Source organism: Lethenteron reissneri, chromosome 7 (genome assembly GCF_015708825.2).
Source record: "Lethenteron reissneri isolate LAM-NWPU_2019-01 chromosome 7, ASM1570882v1, whole genome shotgun sequence".
In the NCBI taxonomy this organism is placed as follows: Eukaryota; Metazoa; Chordata; class Hyperoartia; order Petromyzontiformes; family Petromyzontidae; genus Lethenteron; species Lethenteron reissneri.
The window spans coordinates 3,270,200-3,292,349 of record NC_083785.1 but is presented as its reverse complement, the minus strand read 5'-3'; the positions used below and the strand labels follow the sequence as shown (position 1 = coordinate 3,292,349).

Sequence of the window (22,150 nt, the reverse complement as noted above, 5' to 3'; positions counted from 1 at the left end):
TCAAACGAGTAATTGGTGTGGTGTGTGAACTTCGCCACTGGGGAAATAAAGGCGGCCGGGCGTGGTGAATCCAAGTCCCGGGCGAAGCTGGGTAGTAAAGCTAGTCATCTCTTAACAGAAGAAATTTGGGGCAATGTCCTTCCTTCAGAGCAAGGGCCATTTCCCAAAACTTCACCATTTTATTTTTATTTCCCTTCCGGGTCAGTGTTGTCGACAAACGTAATGAGTGTTTGTGACTTGAGAGCAAGCGAGGGAGGGCCCCACCTCAGACCCTTTCAAAAGGGACTCGGATCAGAGTAAATACATCGGCACGAAACAACAGGATCAAGTGCAACGGACGTAAATGCCGCAAACAGCTCCTGGGGTGCAACCACCAATTAGTCGCTCTCTCGCAGGCCGTCGCCAAACTAATTACTCTTCTACTGCCAGTACCGTGGTTACAGTTCCCCTCTGAGCTTCACTCATTGAGGTTGTCCACCGATGGTCGAGCACTCTACCACACCGACCGTTTCATCCAATCCACACCGGGTTCACACAACGTGCTGCAGGTCACAAAGAGTCTCTTATCCTTCTGCCCGCGCACCGCTTTACACCATGGAATTCCCCCTCCCATCATCTCTTTTCTTCAAGCTCTAATAACTTCGCTCAATTCTTATCGATCATAACTGTGATAGTGCTGGCTGTTGCTGGGCACACGACGTGTTGGGCCTTAGCCTTGTGCTCAGAATTGTGTTAACATAAATCAATAAAAACCATTGTAAAAGGACTAAGTAGAACCCGGACTTGGCATTTGAATCAATTCATAACCTTCTACTGCTCGGCCATTATAAGACATTGTTCACAGTGGTGATAGCGAGGGTGTTGGGTCTGTGTTAATTGTGGTGGTGGTCAGGCCTATCGTGAGGTCTTGTGTCTGTGTTAATGATGGTAGTGGTGAGGCCTGGGGTATGTGTTAATGATGGTAGTGGTGAGGCCTTGTGTCTGTGTTAATGATGGTAGTGGTGAGGCCTGGGGTATGTGTTAATGATGGTAGTGGTGAGGTCTTGTGTCTGTGTCAATGATGGTGGTGGTGAGGCCTGGGGTATGTGTTAATGATGGTAGTGGTGAGGTCTTGTGTCTGTGTCAATGATGGTGGTGGTGAGGCCTTGTGTCTGTGTTAATGATGGTAGTGGTGAGGCCTTGTGTCTGTGTCAATGATGGTGGTGGTGAGGCCTTGTGTCTGTGTTAATGATGGTAGTGGTGAGGCCTTGTGTCTGTGTCAATGATGGTGGTGGTGAGGCCTGGGGTATGTGTTAATGATGGTAGTGGTGAGGCCTTGTGTCTGTGTCAATGATGGTAGTGGTGAGGCCTGGGGTATGTGTTAATGATGGTAGTGGTGAGGTCTTGTGTCTGTGTCAATGATAGTGGTGGTGAGGCCTTGTGTCTGTGTTAATGATGGTAGTGGTGAGGCCTTGTGTCTGTGTCAATGATGGTGGTGGTGAGGCCTGGGGTATGTGTTAATGATGGTAGTGGTGAGGCCTTGTGTCTGTGTCAATGATGGTAGTGGTGAGGCCTGGGGTATGTGTTAATGATGGTAGTGGTGAGGTCTGTGTCTGTGTCAATGATGGTGGTGGTGAGGCCTGGGGTATGTGTTAATGATGGTAGTGGTGAGGCCTTGTGTCTGTGTCAATGATGGTAGTGGTGAGGCCTTGTGTCTGTGTTAATGATGGTGGTGGTGAGGCCTTGTGTCTGTGTCAATGATGGTAGTGGTGAGGCCTTGTGTCTGTGTTAATGATGGTAGTGGTGAGGCCTTGTGTCTGTGTCAATGATGGTGGTGGTGAGGCCTTGTGTCTGTGTCAATGATGGTAGTGGTGAGGCCTTGTGTCTGTGTTAATGATGGTAGTGGTGAGGCCTGGGGTATGTGTTAATGATGGTAGTGGTGAGGTCTGTGTCAATGATGGTGGTGGTGAGGCCTTGTGTCTGTGTTAATGATGGTAGTGGTGAGGCCTTGTGTCTGTGTTAATGATGGTAGTGGTGAGGCCTGGGGTATGTGTTAATGATGGTAGTGGTGAGGTCTTGTGTCTGTGTTAATGATGGTAGTGGTGAGGCCTGGGGTATGTGTTAATGATGGTAGTGGTGAGGCCTGGGGTATGTGTTAATGATGGTAGTGGTGAGGTCTTGTGTCTGTGTTAATGATGGTAGTGGTGAGGCCTGGGGTATGTGTTAATGATGGTAGTGGTGAGGCCTGGGGTATGTGTTAATGATGGTAGTGGTGAGGCCTGGGGTATGTGTTAATGATGGTAGTGGTGAGGCCTGGGGTATGTGTTAATGATGGTAGTGGTGAGGCCTGGGGTATGTGTTAATGATGGTAGTGGTGAGGCCTGGGGTATGTGTTAATGATGGTAGTGGTGAGGTCTGTGTCAATGATGGTGGTGGTGAGGCCTGGGGTATGTGTTAATGATGGTAGTGGTGAGGCCTTGTGTCTGTGTTAATGATGGTAGTGGTGAGGCCTTGTGTCTGTGTTAATGATGGTAGTGGTGAGGCCTTGTGTATGTGTTAATGATGGTAGTGGTGAGGTCTGTGTCGATGATGGTGGTGGTGAGGCCTTGTGTCTGTGTTAATGATGGTAGTGGTGAGGCCTTGTGTCTGTGTTAATGATGGTAGTGGTGAGGCCTGGGGTATGTGTTAATGATGGTAGTGGTGAGGTCTTTGTCAATGATGGTGGTGGTGAGGCCTTGTGTCTGTGTTAATGATGGTAGTGGTGAGGCCTGGGGTATGTGTTAATGATGGTAGTGGTGAGGTCTGTGTCAATGATGGTGGTGGTGAGGCCTTGTGTCTGTGTTAATGATGGTAGTGGTGAGGCCTGGGGTATGTGTTAATGATGGTAGTGGTGAGGTCTGTGTCAATGATGGTGGTGGTGAGGCCTTGTGTCTGTGTTAATGATGGTAGTGGTGAGGCCTTGTGTCTGTGTTAATGATGGTAGTGGTGAGGTCTGTGTCAATGATGGTGGTGGTGAGGCCTTGTGTCTGTGTTAATGATGGTAGTGGTGAGGCCTTGTGTCTGTGTTAATTATGGTAGTGGTGAGGCCTGGGGTATGTGTTAATGATGGTAGTGGTGAGGTCTGTGTCAATGATGGTGGTGGTGAGGCCTTGTGTCTGTGTTAATGATGGTAGTGGTGAGGCCTTGTGTCTGTGTTAATGATGGTAGTGGTGAGGCCTGGGGTATGTGTTAATGATGGTAGTGGTGAGGTCTGTGTCAATGATGGTGGTGGTGAGGCCTTGTGTCTGTGTTAATGATGGTAGTGGTGAGGCCTTGTGTCTGTGTTAATGATGGTAGTGGTGAGGTCTGTGTCAATGATGGTGGTGGTGAGGCCTTGTGTCTGTGTTAATGATGGTAGTGGTGAGGCCTTGTGTCTGTGTTAATGATGGTAGTAGTGAGGCCTTGTGTCTGTGTTAATGATGGTAGTGGTGAGGTCTGTGTCAATGATGGTGGTGGTGAGGCCTTGTGTCTGTGTTAATGATGGTAGTGGTGAGGCTTGTGTCTGTGTTAATGATGGTAGTGGTGAGGTCTGTGTCAATGATGGTGGTGGTGAGGTCTTGTGTCTGTGTTAATGATGGTAGTGGTGAGGCCTGGGGTATGTGTTAATGATGGTAGTGGTGAGGTCTTGTGTCTGTGTTAATGATGGTAGTGGTGAGGTCTTGTGTCTGTGTTAATGATGGTAGTGGTGAGGCCTGGGGTATGTGTTAATGATGGTAGTGGTGAGGTCTTGTGTCTGTGTTAATGATGGTGGTGGTGAGGCCTGGGGTATGTGTTAATGATGGTAGTGGTGAGGCCTTGTGTCTGTGTTAATGATGGTGGTGGTGAGGCCTGGGGTATGTGTTAATGATGGTAGTGGTGAGGCCTTGTGTCTGTGTCAATGATGGTGGTGGTGAGGCCTGGGGTATGTGTTAATGATGGTAGTGGTGAGGCCTTGTGTCTGTGTTAATGATGGTAGTGGTGAGGCCTTGTGTCTGTGTTAATGATGGTGGTGGTGAGGCCTTGTGTCTGTGTTAATGATGGTGGTGGTGAGGCCTGGGGTATGTGTTAATGATGGTAGTGGTGAGGCCTTGTGTCTGTGTTAATGATGGTAGTGGTGAGGCCTGGGGTATGTGTTAATGATGGTAGTGGTGAGGCCTTGTGTCTGTGTTAATGATGGTAGTGGTGAGGCCTGGGGTATGTGTTAATGATGGTAGTGGTGAGGTCTGTGTCTGTGTTAATGATGGTAGTGGTGAGGCCTGGGGTATGTGTTAATGATGGTAGTGGTGAGGCCTTGTGTCTGTGTTAATGATGGTAGTGGTGAGGCCTGGGGTATGTGTTAATGATGGTAGTGGTGAGGCCTGGGGTATGTGTTAATGATGGTAGTGGTGAGGTCTGTGTCTGTGTTAATGATGGTAGTGGTGAGGCCTGGGGTATGTGTTAATGATGGTAGTGGTGAGGTCTGTGTCTGTGTTAATGATGGTAGTGGTGAGGCCTGGGGTATGTGTTAATGATGGTAGTGGTGAGGCCTTGTGTCTGTGTTAATGATGGTAGTGGTGAGGCCTGGGGTATGTGTTAATGATGGTAGTGGTGAGGCCTGGGGTATGTGTTAATGATGGTAGTGGTGAGGCCTTGTGTCTGTGTTAATGATGGTAGTGGTGAGGCCTTGTGTCTGTGTTAATGATGGTAGTGGTGAGGCCTGGGGTATGTGTTAATGATGGTAGTGGTGAGGTCTGTGTCTGTGTTAATGATGGTAGTGGTGAGGCCTGGGGTATGTGTTAATGATGGTAGTGGTGAGGCCTTGTGTCTGTGTTAATGATGGTAGTGGTGAGGCCTGGGGTATGTGTTAATGATGGTAGTGGTGAGGCCTGGGGTATGTGTTAATGATGGTAGTGGTGAGGCCTTGTGTCTGTGTTAATGATGGTAGTGGTGAGGCCTTGTGTCTGTGTTAATGATGGTAGTGGTGAGGCCTGGGGTATGTGTTAATGATGGTAGTGGTGAGGTCTGTGTCTGTGTTAATGATGGTAGTGGTGAGGCCTGGGGTATGTGTTAATGATGGTAGTGGTGAGGCCTTGTGTCTGTGTTAATGATGGTAGTGGTGAGGCCTGGGGTATGTGTTAATGATGGTAGTGGTGAGGCCTGGGGTATGTGTTAATGATGGTAGTGGTGAGGCCTTGTGTCTGTGTTAATGATGGTAGTGGTGAGGCCTTGTGTCTGTGTTAATGATGGTAGTGTGAGGCCTTGTGTCTGTGTTAATGATGGTAGTGGTGAGGTCTGTGTCAATGATGGTGGTGGTGAGGCCTTGTGTCTGTGTTAATGACGGTAGTGGTGAGGCCTGGGGTATGTGTTAATGATGGTAGTGGTGAGGTCTGTGTCAATGATGGTGGTGGTGAGGCCTTGTGTCTGTGTTAATGATGGTGGTGGTGAGGCCTTGTGTCTGTGTTAATGATGGTGGTGGTGAGGCCTTGTGTCTGTGTTAATGATGGTAGTGGTGAGGCCTGGGGTATGTGTTAATGATGGTAGTGGTGAGGCCTGGGGTATGTGTTAATGATGGTAGTGGTGAGGTCTTGTGTCTGTGTTAATGATGGTAGTGGTGAGGCCTTGTGTCTGTGTTAATGATGGTAGTGGTGAGGCCTTGTGTCTGTGTTAATGATGGTAGTGGTGAGGCCTTGTGTCTGTGTTAATGATGGTAGTGGTGAGGCCTGGGGTATGTGTTAATGATGGTAGTGGTGAGGTCTGTGTCTGTGTTAATGATGGTAGTGGTCAGGCCTGGGGTATGTGTTAATGATGGTAGTGGTGAGGCCTTGTGTCTGTGTTAATGATGGTAGTGGTGAGGCCTGGGGTATGTGTTAATGATGGTAGTGGTGAGGTCTGTGTCAATTGTGGTGGTGGTGAGGCCTTGTGTCTGTGTTAATGATGGTAGTGGTGAGGCCTTGTGTCTGTGTTAATGATGGTAGTGGTGAGGCCTGGGGTATGTGTTAATGATGGTAGTGGTGAGGTCTGTGTCTGTGTTAATGATGGTAGTGGTCAGGCCTGGGGTATGTGTTAATGATGGTAGTGGTGAGGCCTTGTGTCTGTGTTAATGATGGTAGTGGTGAGGCCTGGGGTATGTGTTAATGATGGTAGTGGTGAGGTCTGTGTCTGTGTTAATGATGGTAGTGGTGAGGCCTGGGGTATGTGTTAATGATGGTAGTGGTGAGGTCTGTGTCTGTGTTAATGATGGTACTGGTGAGGCCTGGGGTATGTGTTAATGATGGTAGTGGTGAGGCCTGGGGTATGTGTTAATGATGGTAGTGGTGAGGTCTGTGTCTGTGTTAATGATGGTAGTGGTGAGGCCTTGTGTCTGTGTCAATGATGGTAGTGGTGAGGCCTGGGGTATGTGTTAATGATGGTAGTGGTGAGGCCTTGTGTCTGTGTTAATGATGGTAGTGGTGAGGCCTTGTGTCTGTGTTAATGATGGTAGTGGTGAGGCCTTGTGTCTGTGTTAATGATGGTAGTGGTGAGGCCTTGTGTCTGTGTTAATGATGGTAGTGGTGAGGTCTGTGTCAATGATGGTGGTGGTGAGGCCTTGTGTCTGTGTTAATGATGGTAGTGGTGAGGCCTTGTGTCTGTGTTAATGATGGTAGTGGTGAGGCCTTGTGTCTGTGTTAATGATGGTAGTGGTGAGGCCTTGTGTCTGTGTCAATGATGGTGGTGGTGAGGCCTGGGGTATGTGTTAATGATGGTAGTGGTGAGGTCTGTGTCAATGATGGTGGTGGTGAGGCCTTGTGTCTGTGTTAATTGTGGTGGTGGTCAGGCCTGGGGTATGTGTAAATGATGGTAGTGGTGAGGTCTGTGTCAATGATGGTGGTGGTGAGGCCTTGTGTCTGTGTTAATGATGGTAGTGGTGAGGCCTGGGGTATGTGTTAATGATGGTAGTGGTGAGGCCTGGGGTATGTGTTAATGATGGTAGTGGTGAGGCCTGGGGTATGTGTTAATGATGGTAGTGGTGAGGCCTTGTGTCTGTGTTAATGATGGTAGTGGTGAGGTCTGTGTCAATGATGGTGGTGGTGAGGCCTTGTGTCTGTGTTAATGATGGTAGTGGTGAGGCCTTGTGTCTGTGTTAATGATGGTAGTGGTGAGGCCTTGTGTCTGTGTTAATGATGGTAGTGGTGAGGCCTTGTGTCTGTGTCAATGATGGTGGTGGTGAGGCCTGGGGTATGTGTTAATGATGGTAGTGGTGAGGTCTGTGTCAATGATGGTGGTGGTGAGGCCTTGTGTCTGTGTTAATGATGGTAGTGGTGAGGCCTGGGGTATGTGTTAATGATGGTAGTGGTGAGGCCTGGGGTATGTGTTAATGATGGTAGTGGTGAGGCCTGGGGTATGTGTTAATGATGGTAGTGGTGAGGCCTTGTGTCTGTGTTAATGATGGTAGTGGTGAGGTCTGTGTCAATGATGGTGGTGGTGAGGCCTTGTGTCTGTGTTAATGATGGTAGTGGTGAGGCCTTGTGTCTGTGTTAATGATGGTAGTGGTGAGGTCTGTGTCAATGATGGTGGTGGTGAGGCCTTGTGTCTGTGTTAATGATGGTAGTGGTGAGGCCTTGTGTCTGTGTTAATGATGGTAGTGGTGAGGCCTGGGGTATGTGTTAATGATGGTAGTGGTGAGGTCTGTGTCTGTGTTAATGATGGTAGTGGTGAGGCCTGGGGTATGTGTTAATGATGGTAGTGGTGAGGCCTTGTGTCTGTGTTAATGATGGTAGTGGTGAGGCCTGGGGTATGTGTTAATGATGGTAGTGGTGAGGCCTTGTGTCTGTGTTAATGATGGTAGTGGTGAGGCCTTGTGTCTGTGTTAATGATGGTAGTGGTGAGGCCTGGGGTATGTGTTAATGATGGTAGTGGTGAGGTCTGTGTCTGTGTTAATGATGGTAGTGGTGAGGCCTTGTGTCTGTGTTAATGATGGTAGTGGTGAGGCCTTGTGTCTGTGTTAATGATGGTAGTGGTGAGGCCTTGTGTCTGTGTTAATGATGGTAGTGGTGAGGCCTTGTGTCTGTGTTAATGATGGTAGTGGTGAGGCCTTGTGTCTGTGTTAATGATGGTAGTGGTGAGGTCTGTGTCAATGATGGTGGTGGTGAGGCCTTGTGTCTGTGTTAATGATGGTAGTGGTGAGGTCTGTGTCAATGATGGTAGTGGCGAGGCCTTGTGTATGTGTTAATGATGGTAGTGGTGAGGTCTGTGTCAATGATGGTGGTGGTGAGGCCTTGTGTCTGTGTTAATGATGGTAGTGGTGAGGCCTTGTGTCTGTGTTAATGATGGTAGTGGTGAGGCCTGGGGTATGTGTTAATGATGGTAGTGGTGAGGTCTGTGTCAATGATGGTGGTGGTGAGGCCTTGTGTCTGTGTTAATGATGGTAGTGGTGAGGCCTTGTGTCTGTGTTAATGATGGTAGTGGTGAGGCCTGGGGTATGTGTTAATGATGGTAGTGGTGAGGTCTGTGTCAATGATGGTGGTGGTGAGGCCTTGTGTCTGTGTTAATGATGGTAGTGGTGAGGCCTGGGGTATGTGTTAATGATGGTAGTGGTGAGGTCTGTGTCAATGATGGTGGTGGTGAGGCCTGGGGTATGTGTTAATGATGGTAGTGGTGAGGCCTTGTGTCTGTGTTAATGATGGTAGTGGTGAGGCCTTGTGTATGTGTTAATGATGGTAGTGGTGAGGTCTGTGTCAATGATGGTGGTGGTGAGGCCTTGTGTCTGTGTTAATGATGGTAGTGGTGAGGCCTGGGGTATGTGTTAATGATGGTAGTGGTGAGGTCTGTGTCAATGATGGTGGTGGTGAGGCCTTGTGTCTGTGTTAATGATGGTAGTGGTGAGGCCTTGTGTCTGTGTTAATGATGGTAGTGGTGAGGTCTTGTGTCTGTGTTAATGATGGTAGTGGTGAGGCCTGGGGTATGTGTTAATGATGGTAGTGGTGAGGTCTGTGTCAATGATGGTGGTGGTGAGGCCTTGTGTCTGTGTTAATGATGGTAGTGGTGAGGCCTGGGGTATGTGTTAATGATGGTAGTGTTGAGGTCTGTGTCAATGATGGTGGTGGTGAGGCCTTGTGTCTGTGTTAATGGTGGTAGTGGTGAGGCCTTGTGTCTGTGTTAATGATGGTAGTGGTGAGGTCTGTGTCAATGATGGTGGTGGTGAGGCCTTGTGTCTGTGTTAATGATGGTAGTGGTGAGGCCTTGTGTCTGTGTTAATGATGGTAGTGGTGAGGCCTGGGGTATGTGTTAATGATGGTAGTGGTGAGGTCTGTGTCAATGATGGTGGTGGTGAGGCCTTGTGTCTGTGTTAATGATGGTAGTGGTGAGGCCTGGGGTATGTGTTAATGATGGTAGTGGTGAGGTCTGTGTCAATGATGGTGGTGGTGAGGCCTTGTGTCTGTGTTAATGATGGTAGTGGTGAGGCCTGGGGTATGTGTTAATGATGGTAGTGGTGAGGTCTGTGTCAATGATGGTGGTGGTGAGGCCTTGTGTCTGTGTTAATGGTGGTAGTGGTGAGGCCTTGTGTCTGTGTTAATGATGGTAGTGGTGAGGTCTGTGTCAATGATGGTGGTGGTGAGGCCTTGTGTCTGTGTTAATGATGGTAGTGGTGAGGCCTTGTGTCTGTGTTAATGATGGTAGTGGTGAGGCCTGGGGTATGTGTTAATGATGGTAGTGGTGAGGTCTGTGTCAATGATGGTGGTGGTGAGGCCTTGTGTCTGTGTTAATGATGGTAGTGGTGAGGCCTTGTGTCTGTGTTAATGATGGTAGTGGTGAGGTCTGTGTCAATGATGGTGGTGGTGAGGCCTTGTGTCTGTGTTAATGGTGGTAGTGGTCAGGTCTTGAACCTGTGCTGGTAGCCACCCAGAGTGGGTGAGCCTCCACTCACCGAGATAGACGCACATGCAGACGAAGACAATGAGGCCGAACCAGGCGTTGAAGAACGTGACGAAGTAGATGATGGCGATCACGATGTCAACGATCGTGGGCAAAATGCTGAACACAATGTAGCTGCAGGACCACAACGAATTACGCATTAAGAGATAACGCAATCGTTACGAGAGTTTATTCCGGGAGACTTCATTATAGAATGAGGCTCACAACACACATGGAATTGCGCATGTAAAATCTGATTAGTTACATTGTATGCAACTTGTAAGCAAATGCTATGCGCATGCTGCATTTCGATAATGGTGTAGAATGGACATGGAACAAACGAGACACAGTATAAGCAAGATGAAAAAATATACAAAAATAAATTATTGAATCCAATTTGTCAAATCGCTAAGCGGGAGAACCGTTACATCCATAGGCTGGCATGCTCGCTCATCTCTGACGCACACACTGGAGAAGCACACGCACACACACCCACACTTGAGACACACACAGACCGGAAAAGCGTGCACACACGCACTTGACACACCTATACTATAATGTTCGACGGCTTGTGCACCAGATCTTATTTATTCACGATGTACTTACAAAAAAATCCGCGGACTACCTGCTGGATCTCCTCTCTGTTTCGAAGAACAAATGTTACCTAAGGTCTTCGCTCATTTACCAGCTTTACATTCCCTATTGCCGTACAAATACTTGAGGAAGGGCCTTTGCTATTGAGGCCCCCAGGGTCTGGAATGCAATTGCCAATAAACTGCAACTTGAATCACTACCTATGAGATCTTCACTCAAAACTGCTCTAGAGGAGTTGTACACCCCTAGCTGCCACTGCTATTCAGTGGCCTGAAATCAAATGTTTTCGTTCCGGATGACCGCTTGCAACGTATGATCTTGTGTTTTGATTTAGTGTGCTGATCTTTAAAGGTGCATTTGAAAAATTTGGATACTCCTACTGATGCTCCTGCTGTTGTGGAGTGACTCATGCAGCCAGCTATGGCTACAGGGTTTGTTGGTACATGTTGTTTATGTCGTTTATTGTGAAATTTCGGTCACAGTTCCTATGATCACTGTTACATTGCTTTTATGGCTTTATTTTGGTGATTTCGAAAAGTTTTTTGGTTTGGCCATGTTTGTTTGTTGTAGTACGGAGTTAGAATGATGTTTTTTTTAATCTAAGTTGTTGTTGTTTGACTTGCATCCCACTGGGATTTTTGCACAGCGTTGGTGTACGGTGCTTTTTTTCTGGAAGACACTGCAGTTTTTTCCTGGATTTTTCTGTTTGCGCATTGTCACTTTAAGATGTTTTCTTGTTCATGTTTTTGTTGCACCCGATTCAAGAGCGGAATGGCTCACAGGGCGACACCAAATAAATGAAACTGAAAACCTGAGACACACACACACAGACCTGAGACACACCTATACCAGAGAAGCGCACACACACGCACTCGACACACACCTGAGACACACACACACACACCTGAGACACACACACACACACACCTGAGACACACGCACATACGCTGGAGAAGCAAGTCCTGTTAATGAGCACCTATTAAGGCCAGCATGGCACACGAAGGGGTGGGTGGCCAGCACCACCATGCCCGGCCGCCTTCCTCTCCCCGGTGCTGATGACATTCACACGCCGCACAAGGTACTCATCGAAGACCGAGTCCACTACGCACTTGAGGAACACGCACGCACACACGCACACACGCACGCACACACGCACGCACACACGCACGCACACACGCACGCACCTGAGCAGGCTGTTGATGCTGCTGGTGCCGCGGTCGACGCTGCGCAGCACCTCGCCCGTCTTGCGGCCCAGGTGCCAGCGCAGCGACAGCGAGTGCAGGTGCTCAAAGAGCTGCACCTGCACCTCGCGGTTCGTGAACTGCTGCACGCGGATCCACACGAAGGAGCGCATGTTGCTGATGAAGCCGGACGAGCCTGCTCCACGACACGCGGTGGGGGGGGGCACGGAGACAAGACCGGGGAGGAAAGCCGTGAAACCACTGCCGCTACTCCCTGCCCTCGCCCCCCCCCCCCCCCCCCCCCAGCTACGACCAGGCCTACCTGGACTCCTATCACTACCCCCTATCACTACCCCTATCACTACCCCTGTCACTACCCCTGCATCTATAACAGTGGTTCTTATCCTTTACTGCAGCCTGGCACCCCTTTGGTTCTCAATCGATGAAAAAATGTATAATGTTAATAAATACATAGAGTTTGATTAAACAAAGTAGTTGTACTTAGGTGCCCGTGCTTAATTTATCACTACCTCTACCCCTATCACTATCTCTATCACTCCCCCTACCCCAACCCCTCCTTAACCTCTCCTGCCCGTTCTCCTGTTACCATAACTACACTTGTAAGAACCCCACTCTATCTCAAACACCGTTAATCCTACGTCCAATTTTCTAATTTCTGTAAAGAGACTTCGAATGAGATACTACATCATTAGACCTCCTTTGCCAGTACCAAAATATAATAATAGGGTTTTTCCCTCTTTTTTCTGGCAACAAAACTGAAACCTTTTTACAAGGATTCATGTCTGCATTAACCATTACTTTGATAGTACATTGTCTTTGAGCTGTACGCCTTTAGGCGTCCTCTGGTTGAGCACCAATTGGGTCGAGGCTCAAAAGAAAGCCATCCCTGGTGTGGACCAATGCGTTTCAAGGACAATGCCAAAATATTATTATAGTGTGTTTTTTTTGCATTTTTACTGCAAGTATTTCGGTTAATGTTGACATGCATCCTTGTAAAGAGGTTTCAGATTTTTTGCCAGAAAAAAGGGGAAAACCCTATTATTAAGACACTACATATCTTTGTAAGATAGGGTCAGATAGCTACTCAGATACGTTTGCAGTGATTTCGATGGTGAGGCACGATGCCGACTGCAGTGGTTGATCGGTGGATAGGCCATTAGAATGTGGAATTTCCACCATGAGCTTCAAGGCCAGACGCACCGACACACTGCACATTTCAGCAAGGGAATGCGTAGAGAGAGGAATTGTGGGTTGCGACACCACACACACACACACATCGTGTTCGACTGAATGGATTTCAGTGAATAGATTCGGTTCCCGATGAATCTTCCAGCACATTGCGGCGCAAAGTCAGATACTGTGCCGGATGACACGCAACCTGAAAAGACGCTGTCTTTCCGACAGACCTGTTCTTCACCCTAGGACGCTGTCTTTCCGACAGACCTGTTCTTCACCCTAGGACGCTGTCTTTCCGACAGACCTGTTCTTCACCCTAGGACGCTGTCTTTCCGACAGACCTGTTCTTCACCTGAGGACGCTGTCTTTCCGACAGACCGGTTCTTCACCTGAGGACGCTGTCTTTCCGACAGACCTGTTCTTCACCTGAGGACGCTGTCTTTCCGACAGACCTGTTCTTCACCTGAGGACGCTGTCTTTCCGACAGACCTGTTCTTCACCTGAGGACGCTGTCTTTCCGACAGACCTGTTCTTCACCTGAGGACGCTGTCTTTCCGACAGACCTGTTCTTCACCTGAGGACGCTGTCTTTCCGACAGACCTGTTCTTCACCTGAGGACGCTGTCTTTCCAACAGACCTGTTCTTCACCTGAGGACGCTGTCTTCCGACAGACCTGTTCTTCACCTGAGGACGCTGTCTTTCCGACAGACCTGTTCTTCACCTGAGGACGCTGTCTTTCCGACAGACCTGTTCTTCACCTGAGGACGCTGTCTTTCCGACAGACCTGTTCTTCACCTGAGGACGCTGTCTTTCCGACAGACCTGTTCTTCACCTGAGGACGCTGTCTTTCCGACAGACCTGTTCTTCACCTGAGGACGCTGTCTTTCCGACAGACCTGTTCTTCACCTGAGGACGCTGTCTTTCCGACAGACCTGTTCTTCACCTGAGGACGCTGTCTTTCCGACAGACCTGTTCTTCACCTGAGGACGCTGTCTTTCCGACAGACCTGTTCTTCACCTGAGGACGCTGTCTTTCCGACAGACCTGTTCTTCACCTGAGGACGCTGTCTTTCCGACAGACCTGTTCTTCACCTGAGGACGCTGTCTTTCCGACAGACCTGTTCTTCACCTGAGGACGCTGTCTTTCCGACAGACCTGTTCTTCACCTGAGGACGCTGTCTTTCCGACAGACCTGTTCTTCACCTGAGGACGCTGTCTTTCCGACAGACCTGTTCTTCACCTGAGGACGCTGTCTTTCCGACAGACCTGTTCTTCACCTGAGGACGCTGTCTTTCCGACAGACCTGTTCTTCACCTGAGGACGCTGTCTTTCCGACAGACCTGTTCTTCACCTGAGGACGCTGTCTTTCCGACAGACCTGTTCTTCACCTGAGGACGCTGTCTTTCCGACAGACCTGTTCTTCACCTGAGGACGCTGTCTTTCCGACAGACCTGTTCTTCACCTGAGGACGCTGTCTTTCCGACAGACCTGTTCTTCACCTGAGGACGCTGTCTTTCCGACAGACCTGTTCTTCACCTGAGGACGCTGTCTTTCCGACAGACCTGTTCTTCACCTGAGGACGCTGTCTTTCCGACAGACCTGTTCTTCACCTGAGGACGCTGTCTTTCCGACAGACCGGTTCTTCACCTGAGGACGCTGTCTTTCCGACAGACCTGTTCTTCACTTGAGGACGCTGTCATTCCGACAGACCTGTTCTTCACCTGAGGACGCTGTCTTTCCGACAGACCTGTTCTTCACCTGAGGACGCTGTCTTTCCGACAGACCGGTTCTTCACCTGAGGACGCTGTCTTTCCGACAGACCTGTTCTTCACCTGAGGACGCTGTCTTTCCGACAGACCTGTTCTTCACCTGAAAAGACGCTGTCTTTCCGACAGACCTGTTCTTCACCTGAGGACGGCTGCTTGCGTTGTGAAAGAAACGTTGTGAGAATTATTTTATTATGTTTTATTTTTATTATTTTATTATTTCCCTTCTACGTGACTTTACCGAAAGTACCAAGAAGATGAGCCTGAAAAGGCATCGGGCAGCTACAGCCGCCATGGGATCCCATTGATACTTTCCACCTGCCAGATTCAAAATATTCACATGCGACTTTTAACAGGAGCACGGTCATCAACGTATTTGGATGTTCGTCGTCGCATGTAGAATGCCTCTCTCGAAGCGTCTCCTTGCTGAGATGTGAAATGTGGCCATGCTCATCGCTGTAGGTGGTCCTGCAACAGTGGTGGAAATTCATCATTCTCATGGCTAGGGTCAATCTATTCCAAAGTCAACCACTGCAGTAGGCATCTGCCTCATTGCCAAATAAAAATGTAACTGAAGACCACTGACCAATGGCACACTGGACTCATCAGCAAGGAGAGGCCGGTTTAATAAACAATGCCGAGTTGCCCGGTGTTAAGGAGGCAAAAGGGCGAGACAAACACGGTGAGGCCGTTCCACTTATTATTCTGCTTTTTTTTTTTTATTACCATCGTTGAAAACGTTTAGCCAAAAGACGACTTCGCAAACGAACCGGCAACTCGCTTAAAAACCCACAAAAAAGCGACCGCTGAAAGGAGCTCGACAGCGAGGCCACGCTCAAGTGCGCACACGTACCTGCCCCTCCGCCCTGCAGAAACTTGAGCCCCACATAGGTGACCACAGTCCAGGCCACGGTACTCCAGGGAGCCTCCTGCGTGAGGTCATTGACTGGGTAACCCACCACGGGAAGAAGAGACAAGGGGCAGCGTTTATTATGGTCGCCGTGAAAACGTGAATTTAACCTTCTACAATGGGTCTTTGCGGTGGGCAGGGGGGTGGAGCAGTGGTAATAATTGTGCATTGCAGCAAAAAATGGCCTGGGTTCGATTTCTGCCTCGAACACCTTTCTGTGTGGAGCGTATACGGTTCACCCTCTGTTCTGCATTGGGTTTCCTCTGGGTTCTTCAGTTTACTTCCACGGCCACAAACATTACATTGCAATTGGTATTGTACCCTTCTAGAAACAATTTTTATTTTACCAGGTAAGGCCCACTGAGCTATATAGCTCTTTTTTAGATGCGGCCTGGCCACAAATGAAAGCTCAACTAAGTAGCTTATCACGTGGAAATTTACATCAGCCAAATACTCTAAACGCATGTTTCTAAATGTGGAATGAAAAACCGAACGACCCAGAGAAAAATCCACGTGACCATGGAGAGAGAGAGAGAACATGCAAACTCCAAATATACAGGTGTCATGGCCAGGATCGAACCAATGACCTCCTGTGTATCAGGCGAAGTAGTCAACATCTCGCCAAAGTGGTGCCCCTAAGGAAGAGTCATTGGGCTTAGCGTGGCTTTGTGGGTAAATAACGGACAATAAGTGAAAATGGGACAGATCACACGCTTACGGGGTAGGAAGCAAAGTCCAATGTACCGTTGTTTTTAAAGGGTGGCCTGTTGGCTCAAATGTCGGCACACATCGAGCTGGCACCGCTGAGGTGCTGGGTTTGAATCTGGGCAGGCACCCATTGGTTAAATATGGCTCAAGTGCAGCTTGGTTGCCAATGACTGCACACACACAAACAAAAAATGTTCGTAACATTTTGCCGTGTACTCAATTCGTATGAATTGTAAATCTGGCAAATTTAAAACATCAGTTTGTGACAAACATTCCAAATACTGCTTATGGAGCAGGGTGGGTGGGAAAATGCTGCCCGATAAGCGTGGATAAGAGGTCAGCTGAGATTTCAGTAGTTCTCTGGTATCTATTTTTTGCTGTTTGGTCGACAACACGAGGTGACGAACTGCTCTGTGAGAGTTGCAAACGGATCACTGGTCTCACGACATTGGGAGGGAAAGACAAAAATGTACAAAAAGCATTCCGAAGTAGATGCAATGCCTTTGAGATCATTGCATACTGCCTTACAACCACCAGTGAAGTGACCTATTTTTGACACATGCATGGGTGCATTCGCAACAGAGCGCTATAAATACTTGTGGAGGCTTGATTTCAAGTTAATATTTGTTGGCCGACTGTGTGAAGGGAATTAATAAATTATGTGAATAACATAGGGGACTTATTCTAGTGTTGGTGAATATTAGTTTCCATCAGTTTTTTTTTTGTTGTTGGTCAAAACACAACACTTACAAAATAACTAGACAAAGCATTCCCTGCTTTGGGTGTCTGTGTCGTCTTGAATCCTGACCACTGGCCACCATCCCCTTCGACCGATACGTCCTTACCCTCGCCCACTTACTTTACATTGCAAATCACGATGTTGAGGTGAACATTAAATTCGCAAAACCGATTCTTGGTTTACCGAGGTTCCACGAACCAATACAACTGGGATTACACATCAGCACCCATCACCCCACTGCTCGCAGAGGAAATTAGTTATTTACCATTGTTTAATCCTCGTGACTTGCTAACCTTTTCTCTATTTTGTACTGCTATCGTTTTTTTGTATTGTTCTTATTATTTTTGGGGGGCAGGCCACGCACCGATGTTCTTGTAGTAGAGCGGCACGAACACATTGACGACGCGCTCGCCCGCCAGCATGACCAGGCAGAGCAGCACAGCGAGCTGCAGACGCACGCTGCCCCGCGGCCACATGTACGGCACCAGCAGGCGCACCTTCTTGCGGAAGTCCACCCACGCGGAGGCGTTCGGCGCCGCTCGCGCCGCGCCAGCGCCCCCCAGCAGGGGCTGCAAATGGAAAAGCGTTCCCGTTGATTTTTCGTTGGAACGAAATCGCTGACGGGAATCTGTTACGAGTTGTACGTGCGTTGAACTTCTTTCGCGCGCTGTACGTAGCCAACGATGCTAATCGGAGGTGCGGTGGGGGGGGGAAGGACAACACACTAAACACAAAAAAACTAAACACCACGTTGACGATGATCGTCAACGGGGCGTTTCTCTATTTCATTTGTTTGAGTCTGCTATGGACTAAGAATGGGTGATAATCGTCAAGCGTGACGAAGACAGAAGCACACTGACTCTGATATTCTTCTATCATATGGCTGCGCCGGTGATGCAGAGCAACAACTACAATTTCACATTCAGGTGGTCAAGCCAGATAACCGCGTCAGGAGCAGCGTGAGTGTATCACTCTGATGTCTCCTTCATATTTGTGGATCGGGCATTGCTTAGTTATATCTTGTACGGTCTGTTCTGGATAACCACAATTAAGATCATTTGTAATGTCATGAAAGACTGCAGTGCATGTACAAAGACCAAACAAGCGTAATTGACTATCTAGAAAGAGATGTAATTAATAATATTTGTAGAGGGAAAATTGCACGACCCTCACACCAATATTTGGTCATTATGGGTGGACAGAATTTTTTTTCGAATTGGTCAACTAGACCAAGTGAATTATGACAATTAAAAACGATGACCAAATTACGATTGCTACAGTCAACTCGGGTCATGAGGGCTACTTTGGAGAGAAACGTAGTACGATTACCTGATTACTCTTAGACATTCCCCAATTCCGTGGTGGAAGGTCGCATTTCAATTATGAGACCACTGTCTCGTGCCAATTAAGTGGTGGTCATTTTATCATCTTCATACAAATGATGGGCCAAGTCACCCTCCCACTGTTTATTGAAGCAAGACCTTTTTAAAATGTTTTTTCTATGTGTAGTGACTGTTCGCATTACGTGTAGCCCACGTACTGGGCGTAGTACCAGCCCTAGCGGGGCTTGGGTGAGCGCTGGTCAGCATGGAGGCAACGCGAGCAGCGTGCGGTGCGGGCTCCCGGTGAGGGAGCGAGAGGGAGCGTCAGCCAGCCAGGGTTACGTTGGGACATGATACGCTGGTTGACCAGCCGACACGTGACCGGATGATATTGGAGGGGGGCCACCGGTGGACGGGGGCCGCTGGGCGGTCACGTGGTATAGAGGAGCTCTCGGGAGCCTTCGGGAAAGAGCTCGAGAGATCTAGAAGGTGGGCGGGGCGAGGAGCGGAGCTAGCCCCAGCCCAGGCCGATATAACGGGGGCCCTGTGAGGGGCTCGGGGTTCTTCGTGTTGCTGGTGATGATGATCCTCGTCGGGTTGAAGAAGCCTCTAGCCACGCGGTCCGGGACCCAGCTTGTGTTCCGGGCCGGGATAGCGAACCGTGTCTAGTTCTGCCGTAGCGTGGCGAGATGGGCATTCAACACCCAAGTGTAGGTTGTTATGTTGAGTTGGTGGAATAAATAGTGTTGCTCCCAAGACAACGTCTGCAACTCAGTTGGACTCACTACATATGTAATGGGTTGTCACGTAACGAATCACAATGGAATGCAGCCATGCCGTTTGAACGTTGATGCATTTACATTGGCTTGATCATAACTCAAATTGAACTTCAATCTTACCAAGTCCGTGAGTTTTGTAATTAATAATCGATTCCGTAAATTTGTTTAAGAAAACTCAACAATCGAGCAAACCTATCTGCAATACCAAACAAAGATGCATGACGCTGCATTGGCAGCGGTGCACAAGCACAATTAACAAAAACTCGTCACATTTGCCAATAACACATTCACCACAGTTCTCTTCTGTTCAGGGTCACTTTTAGTCAAAGTAATTTCCTGCTTCAAATGAGCATTGAGGCGGTGCTCATCTCCAGTTTAAAGTCCTGAGCCAGTGGTAGAAATTCCACATTCCTACGGTGGAAGAAAGTCTATCCACTGGACTGCCTCTGCTTATTCCCCCCAAAAGTGGAACCTATTTTATCGACCTCACAGTGAAGAATCATGGGCTCGGTCAACCGCCAACCAAGATTTTTAACTCGCGACCTTCCGATCGCGGCCAGCTCGCTCCACTACAGAGCCGCATGGCCGGTGGCAGTATCCCTGATGAACACGTGGAGCGTTCGCAATCGGCGTCGCCAAGATTCAGGTGAGAAGGAGTGAAGAGTCGCGACGGGTGAAGAGGAGCGACGAGTGAAGGAAAGAAGCGACGAGTGGAGGTCCTCACCCTCGCCTGTTCCACGTCCCGCTCGCCCTCATTGATGAGCACGGAGTAGGGTCGGGGGGGCAACCCCGGCGCCCGCAGTCCCAGGACGAAGAGCGCCAGGCCGCACACGAAGCGCGACACCCACAGCCCAAAGTCAACCTGCATGACACGGGCCGACCGCATGCCGTCAGTCATCCAGCACACGTACCGAAGCAACGGAACGCAACTATCACGAAACAAATTTCGATTTAAAGCTTCTTTCGTGACTGCAGGGATTCATCTTCTTGGTTCTTTCGGTAAAGTCACGTAGAATGTAAATAATAAAATAATAATAATAAAACATAATAAAATAATTATCACGACGTTTCGGACACAACGCAAGCAGCCGTCCTCAGGTGGAGAACTGGTCTGTCAGACTCTGTCTCCTCGACAGACCTGTTGAGCTCCCCCCCCCCCCCCAACAAAAAAACGAAAGTGTATTTTTAGAATGTTTTCATGGTGTACAGTCGGGAAGTACGCTAAACATTTTGAACAGACACACATATTCACAACTTTGCCATTTATATATATGGAGATTTGAAAAGGCTCCCTCACGGCAGGTGTACCTGGCCCACAAACGGTCGTTAGTCTGCCAATTAAACTATTTTTATTTTATCTTACCAGGTAAGGCCCAGTGAGATACGTAGCTCTTTTTCAGAAGTGACCTGGCCACAAATGATAGCTCAACGAAGTAGACAGCTCAAGCACGTGGACATTTATAGCAGCCAAATTACTCTGAACACATGTTTCTAAATGTCGAGCGAAGAATCGGAGGGGGCGGTGATTGCTCAGGATATTCACGTAACATGACCGTCTTGAGCGAGCTTGAGCTGACTCGCTTGTCCGAGAGACAAGGAATAAATAATCATGCGGACACCCGCCTTGTTTAATGTAAAGTAGGGGCGTAACGATAATTGTTCAGATTATAATCGATTCTTGCTCTCACAATGCAAGCCTTTAATCATGAGAGTGAAAATCGATTGCTGTAGTTTCAACTCGTACGTGAACATATGTAGCCACTAGAAGAGTCACAATGCAATGTGATCAATGCAATTTTTGTCACGTGCAGTGCTTTGAGTACCCGGTACAAAGGTGCTTTATGAATGTAATTTACTATTTTACGATGTATACAAATATGTTATGATTGTATAGACTTGTGACACTGAATCGTGTTGTGAAGGCAATTTAAAAGAATAAAATTTAATGGAGGTTAACAAAGCCCACCATTTTAGCACATCATAGGCTATCGTGACCAATATTATCCAGAGGTGTTTTTTGGTTAGATCGTAAGAATATAAATGTATCAAGAAACCCACCACCAACCGACACAGCCAATTATGAAGGTTTGTCATGGAAACAAAACGTGCCAATTAGTTGCAAGCACAGCACACCGACGTATTGGAGAGTAAATCCACAACATTTGCAATTCGAATACATGCCGTGGGTTTACAAACCAACCCAAAAAAAACTGTATTCAGCCCATCGTGCCTCTATGGTCTACAAAATAAAGTACCGTAAAGTAAAATAAATTAAGTAAAATGAAGACGTCAACAGTGGTTGTGCTCTGGGGGGCTAAGTCCCCAGCCATAGGGACGTGGAATGTATACTACTCATTCAGGCATGACCACCATCCTATACTTATTTGAGCAAATATATCTATTTTTATATTACAACAAAACGGGAGCACAATACAACACGCCGAAAGGTTCCAACGAGAGGATTACCGCGACAATTCCTGTCCCCAATGGCGGAGCCAGGATTTTCAGGTAGGGGGGGGGGGGGCAACCCCTCCAACAATGAAAAATGGTAGAGGAGTTGTTAGCAAGTAAGGAATTGTCCCTTGCTTTTTATTCGACGCGTGTGCGGCGATGGCGCAGTCATCGATCGAGGGTCGAATTCGAACCTCGTGTGATCGGCATCGCACTCGCTGAAAGTGGATGCCTTCAGGGAAGTCGTGTCCTGTATACGCAACTGCGCACAATTCTGTGAGTCACTTAGAACTGCTTTGCCGCTACTTATTGCCAATTATGGACTCAGACTATTGTCCTATCATCTCGTAGAGTCGCTGGCACGTAATATGGTACACAGTGGCAGTGGGGGTCGCAAAATGCCGATTTATTACTAAGAAACCCCAATGATCCGATCAAAATTAGGGATTTCGATCGGATCATTGGGGGGGCAACGTGCCACCCCACCCCCACCCCCCCCACTGACACCGCCAGTGCCTGTCCCACCACAACGGGACCACACGGAAGAGGGGGGGATGATGAGGCCTGCTGCCTCCAACCATGTGGGCAGCCCGCGTTGGGGGGACGATGAAGACGGGGGGGGGGGGGGGGAGGGGGC

At 48.4% G+C, this 22,150-nt stretch overlaps 1 protein-coding gene across 1 annotated transcript in view; it reads right to left on the bottom strand.

The window, feature by feature from the left end:
* Nucleotides 1-22,150, bottom strand: part of LOC133355925 (ATP-binding cassette sub-family B member 6-like) — a 54,565-nt gene that overhangs the window by 19,954 nt on the left and 12,461 nt on the right. Inside the window, 5 exon segments of the mRNA XM_061573353.1 lie at nucleotides 9,881-10,002; nucleotides 11,646-11,838; nucleotides 15,458-15,550; nucleotides 17,326-17,530; nucleotides 19,787-19,924. Coding sequence (XP_061429337.1) covers nucleotides 9,881-10,002; nucleotides 11,646-11,838; nucleotides 15,458-15,550; nucleotides 17,326-17,530; nucleotides 19,787-19,924 — 751 coding nt within the window.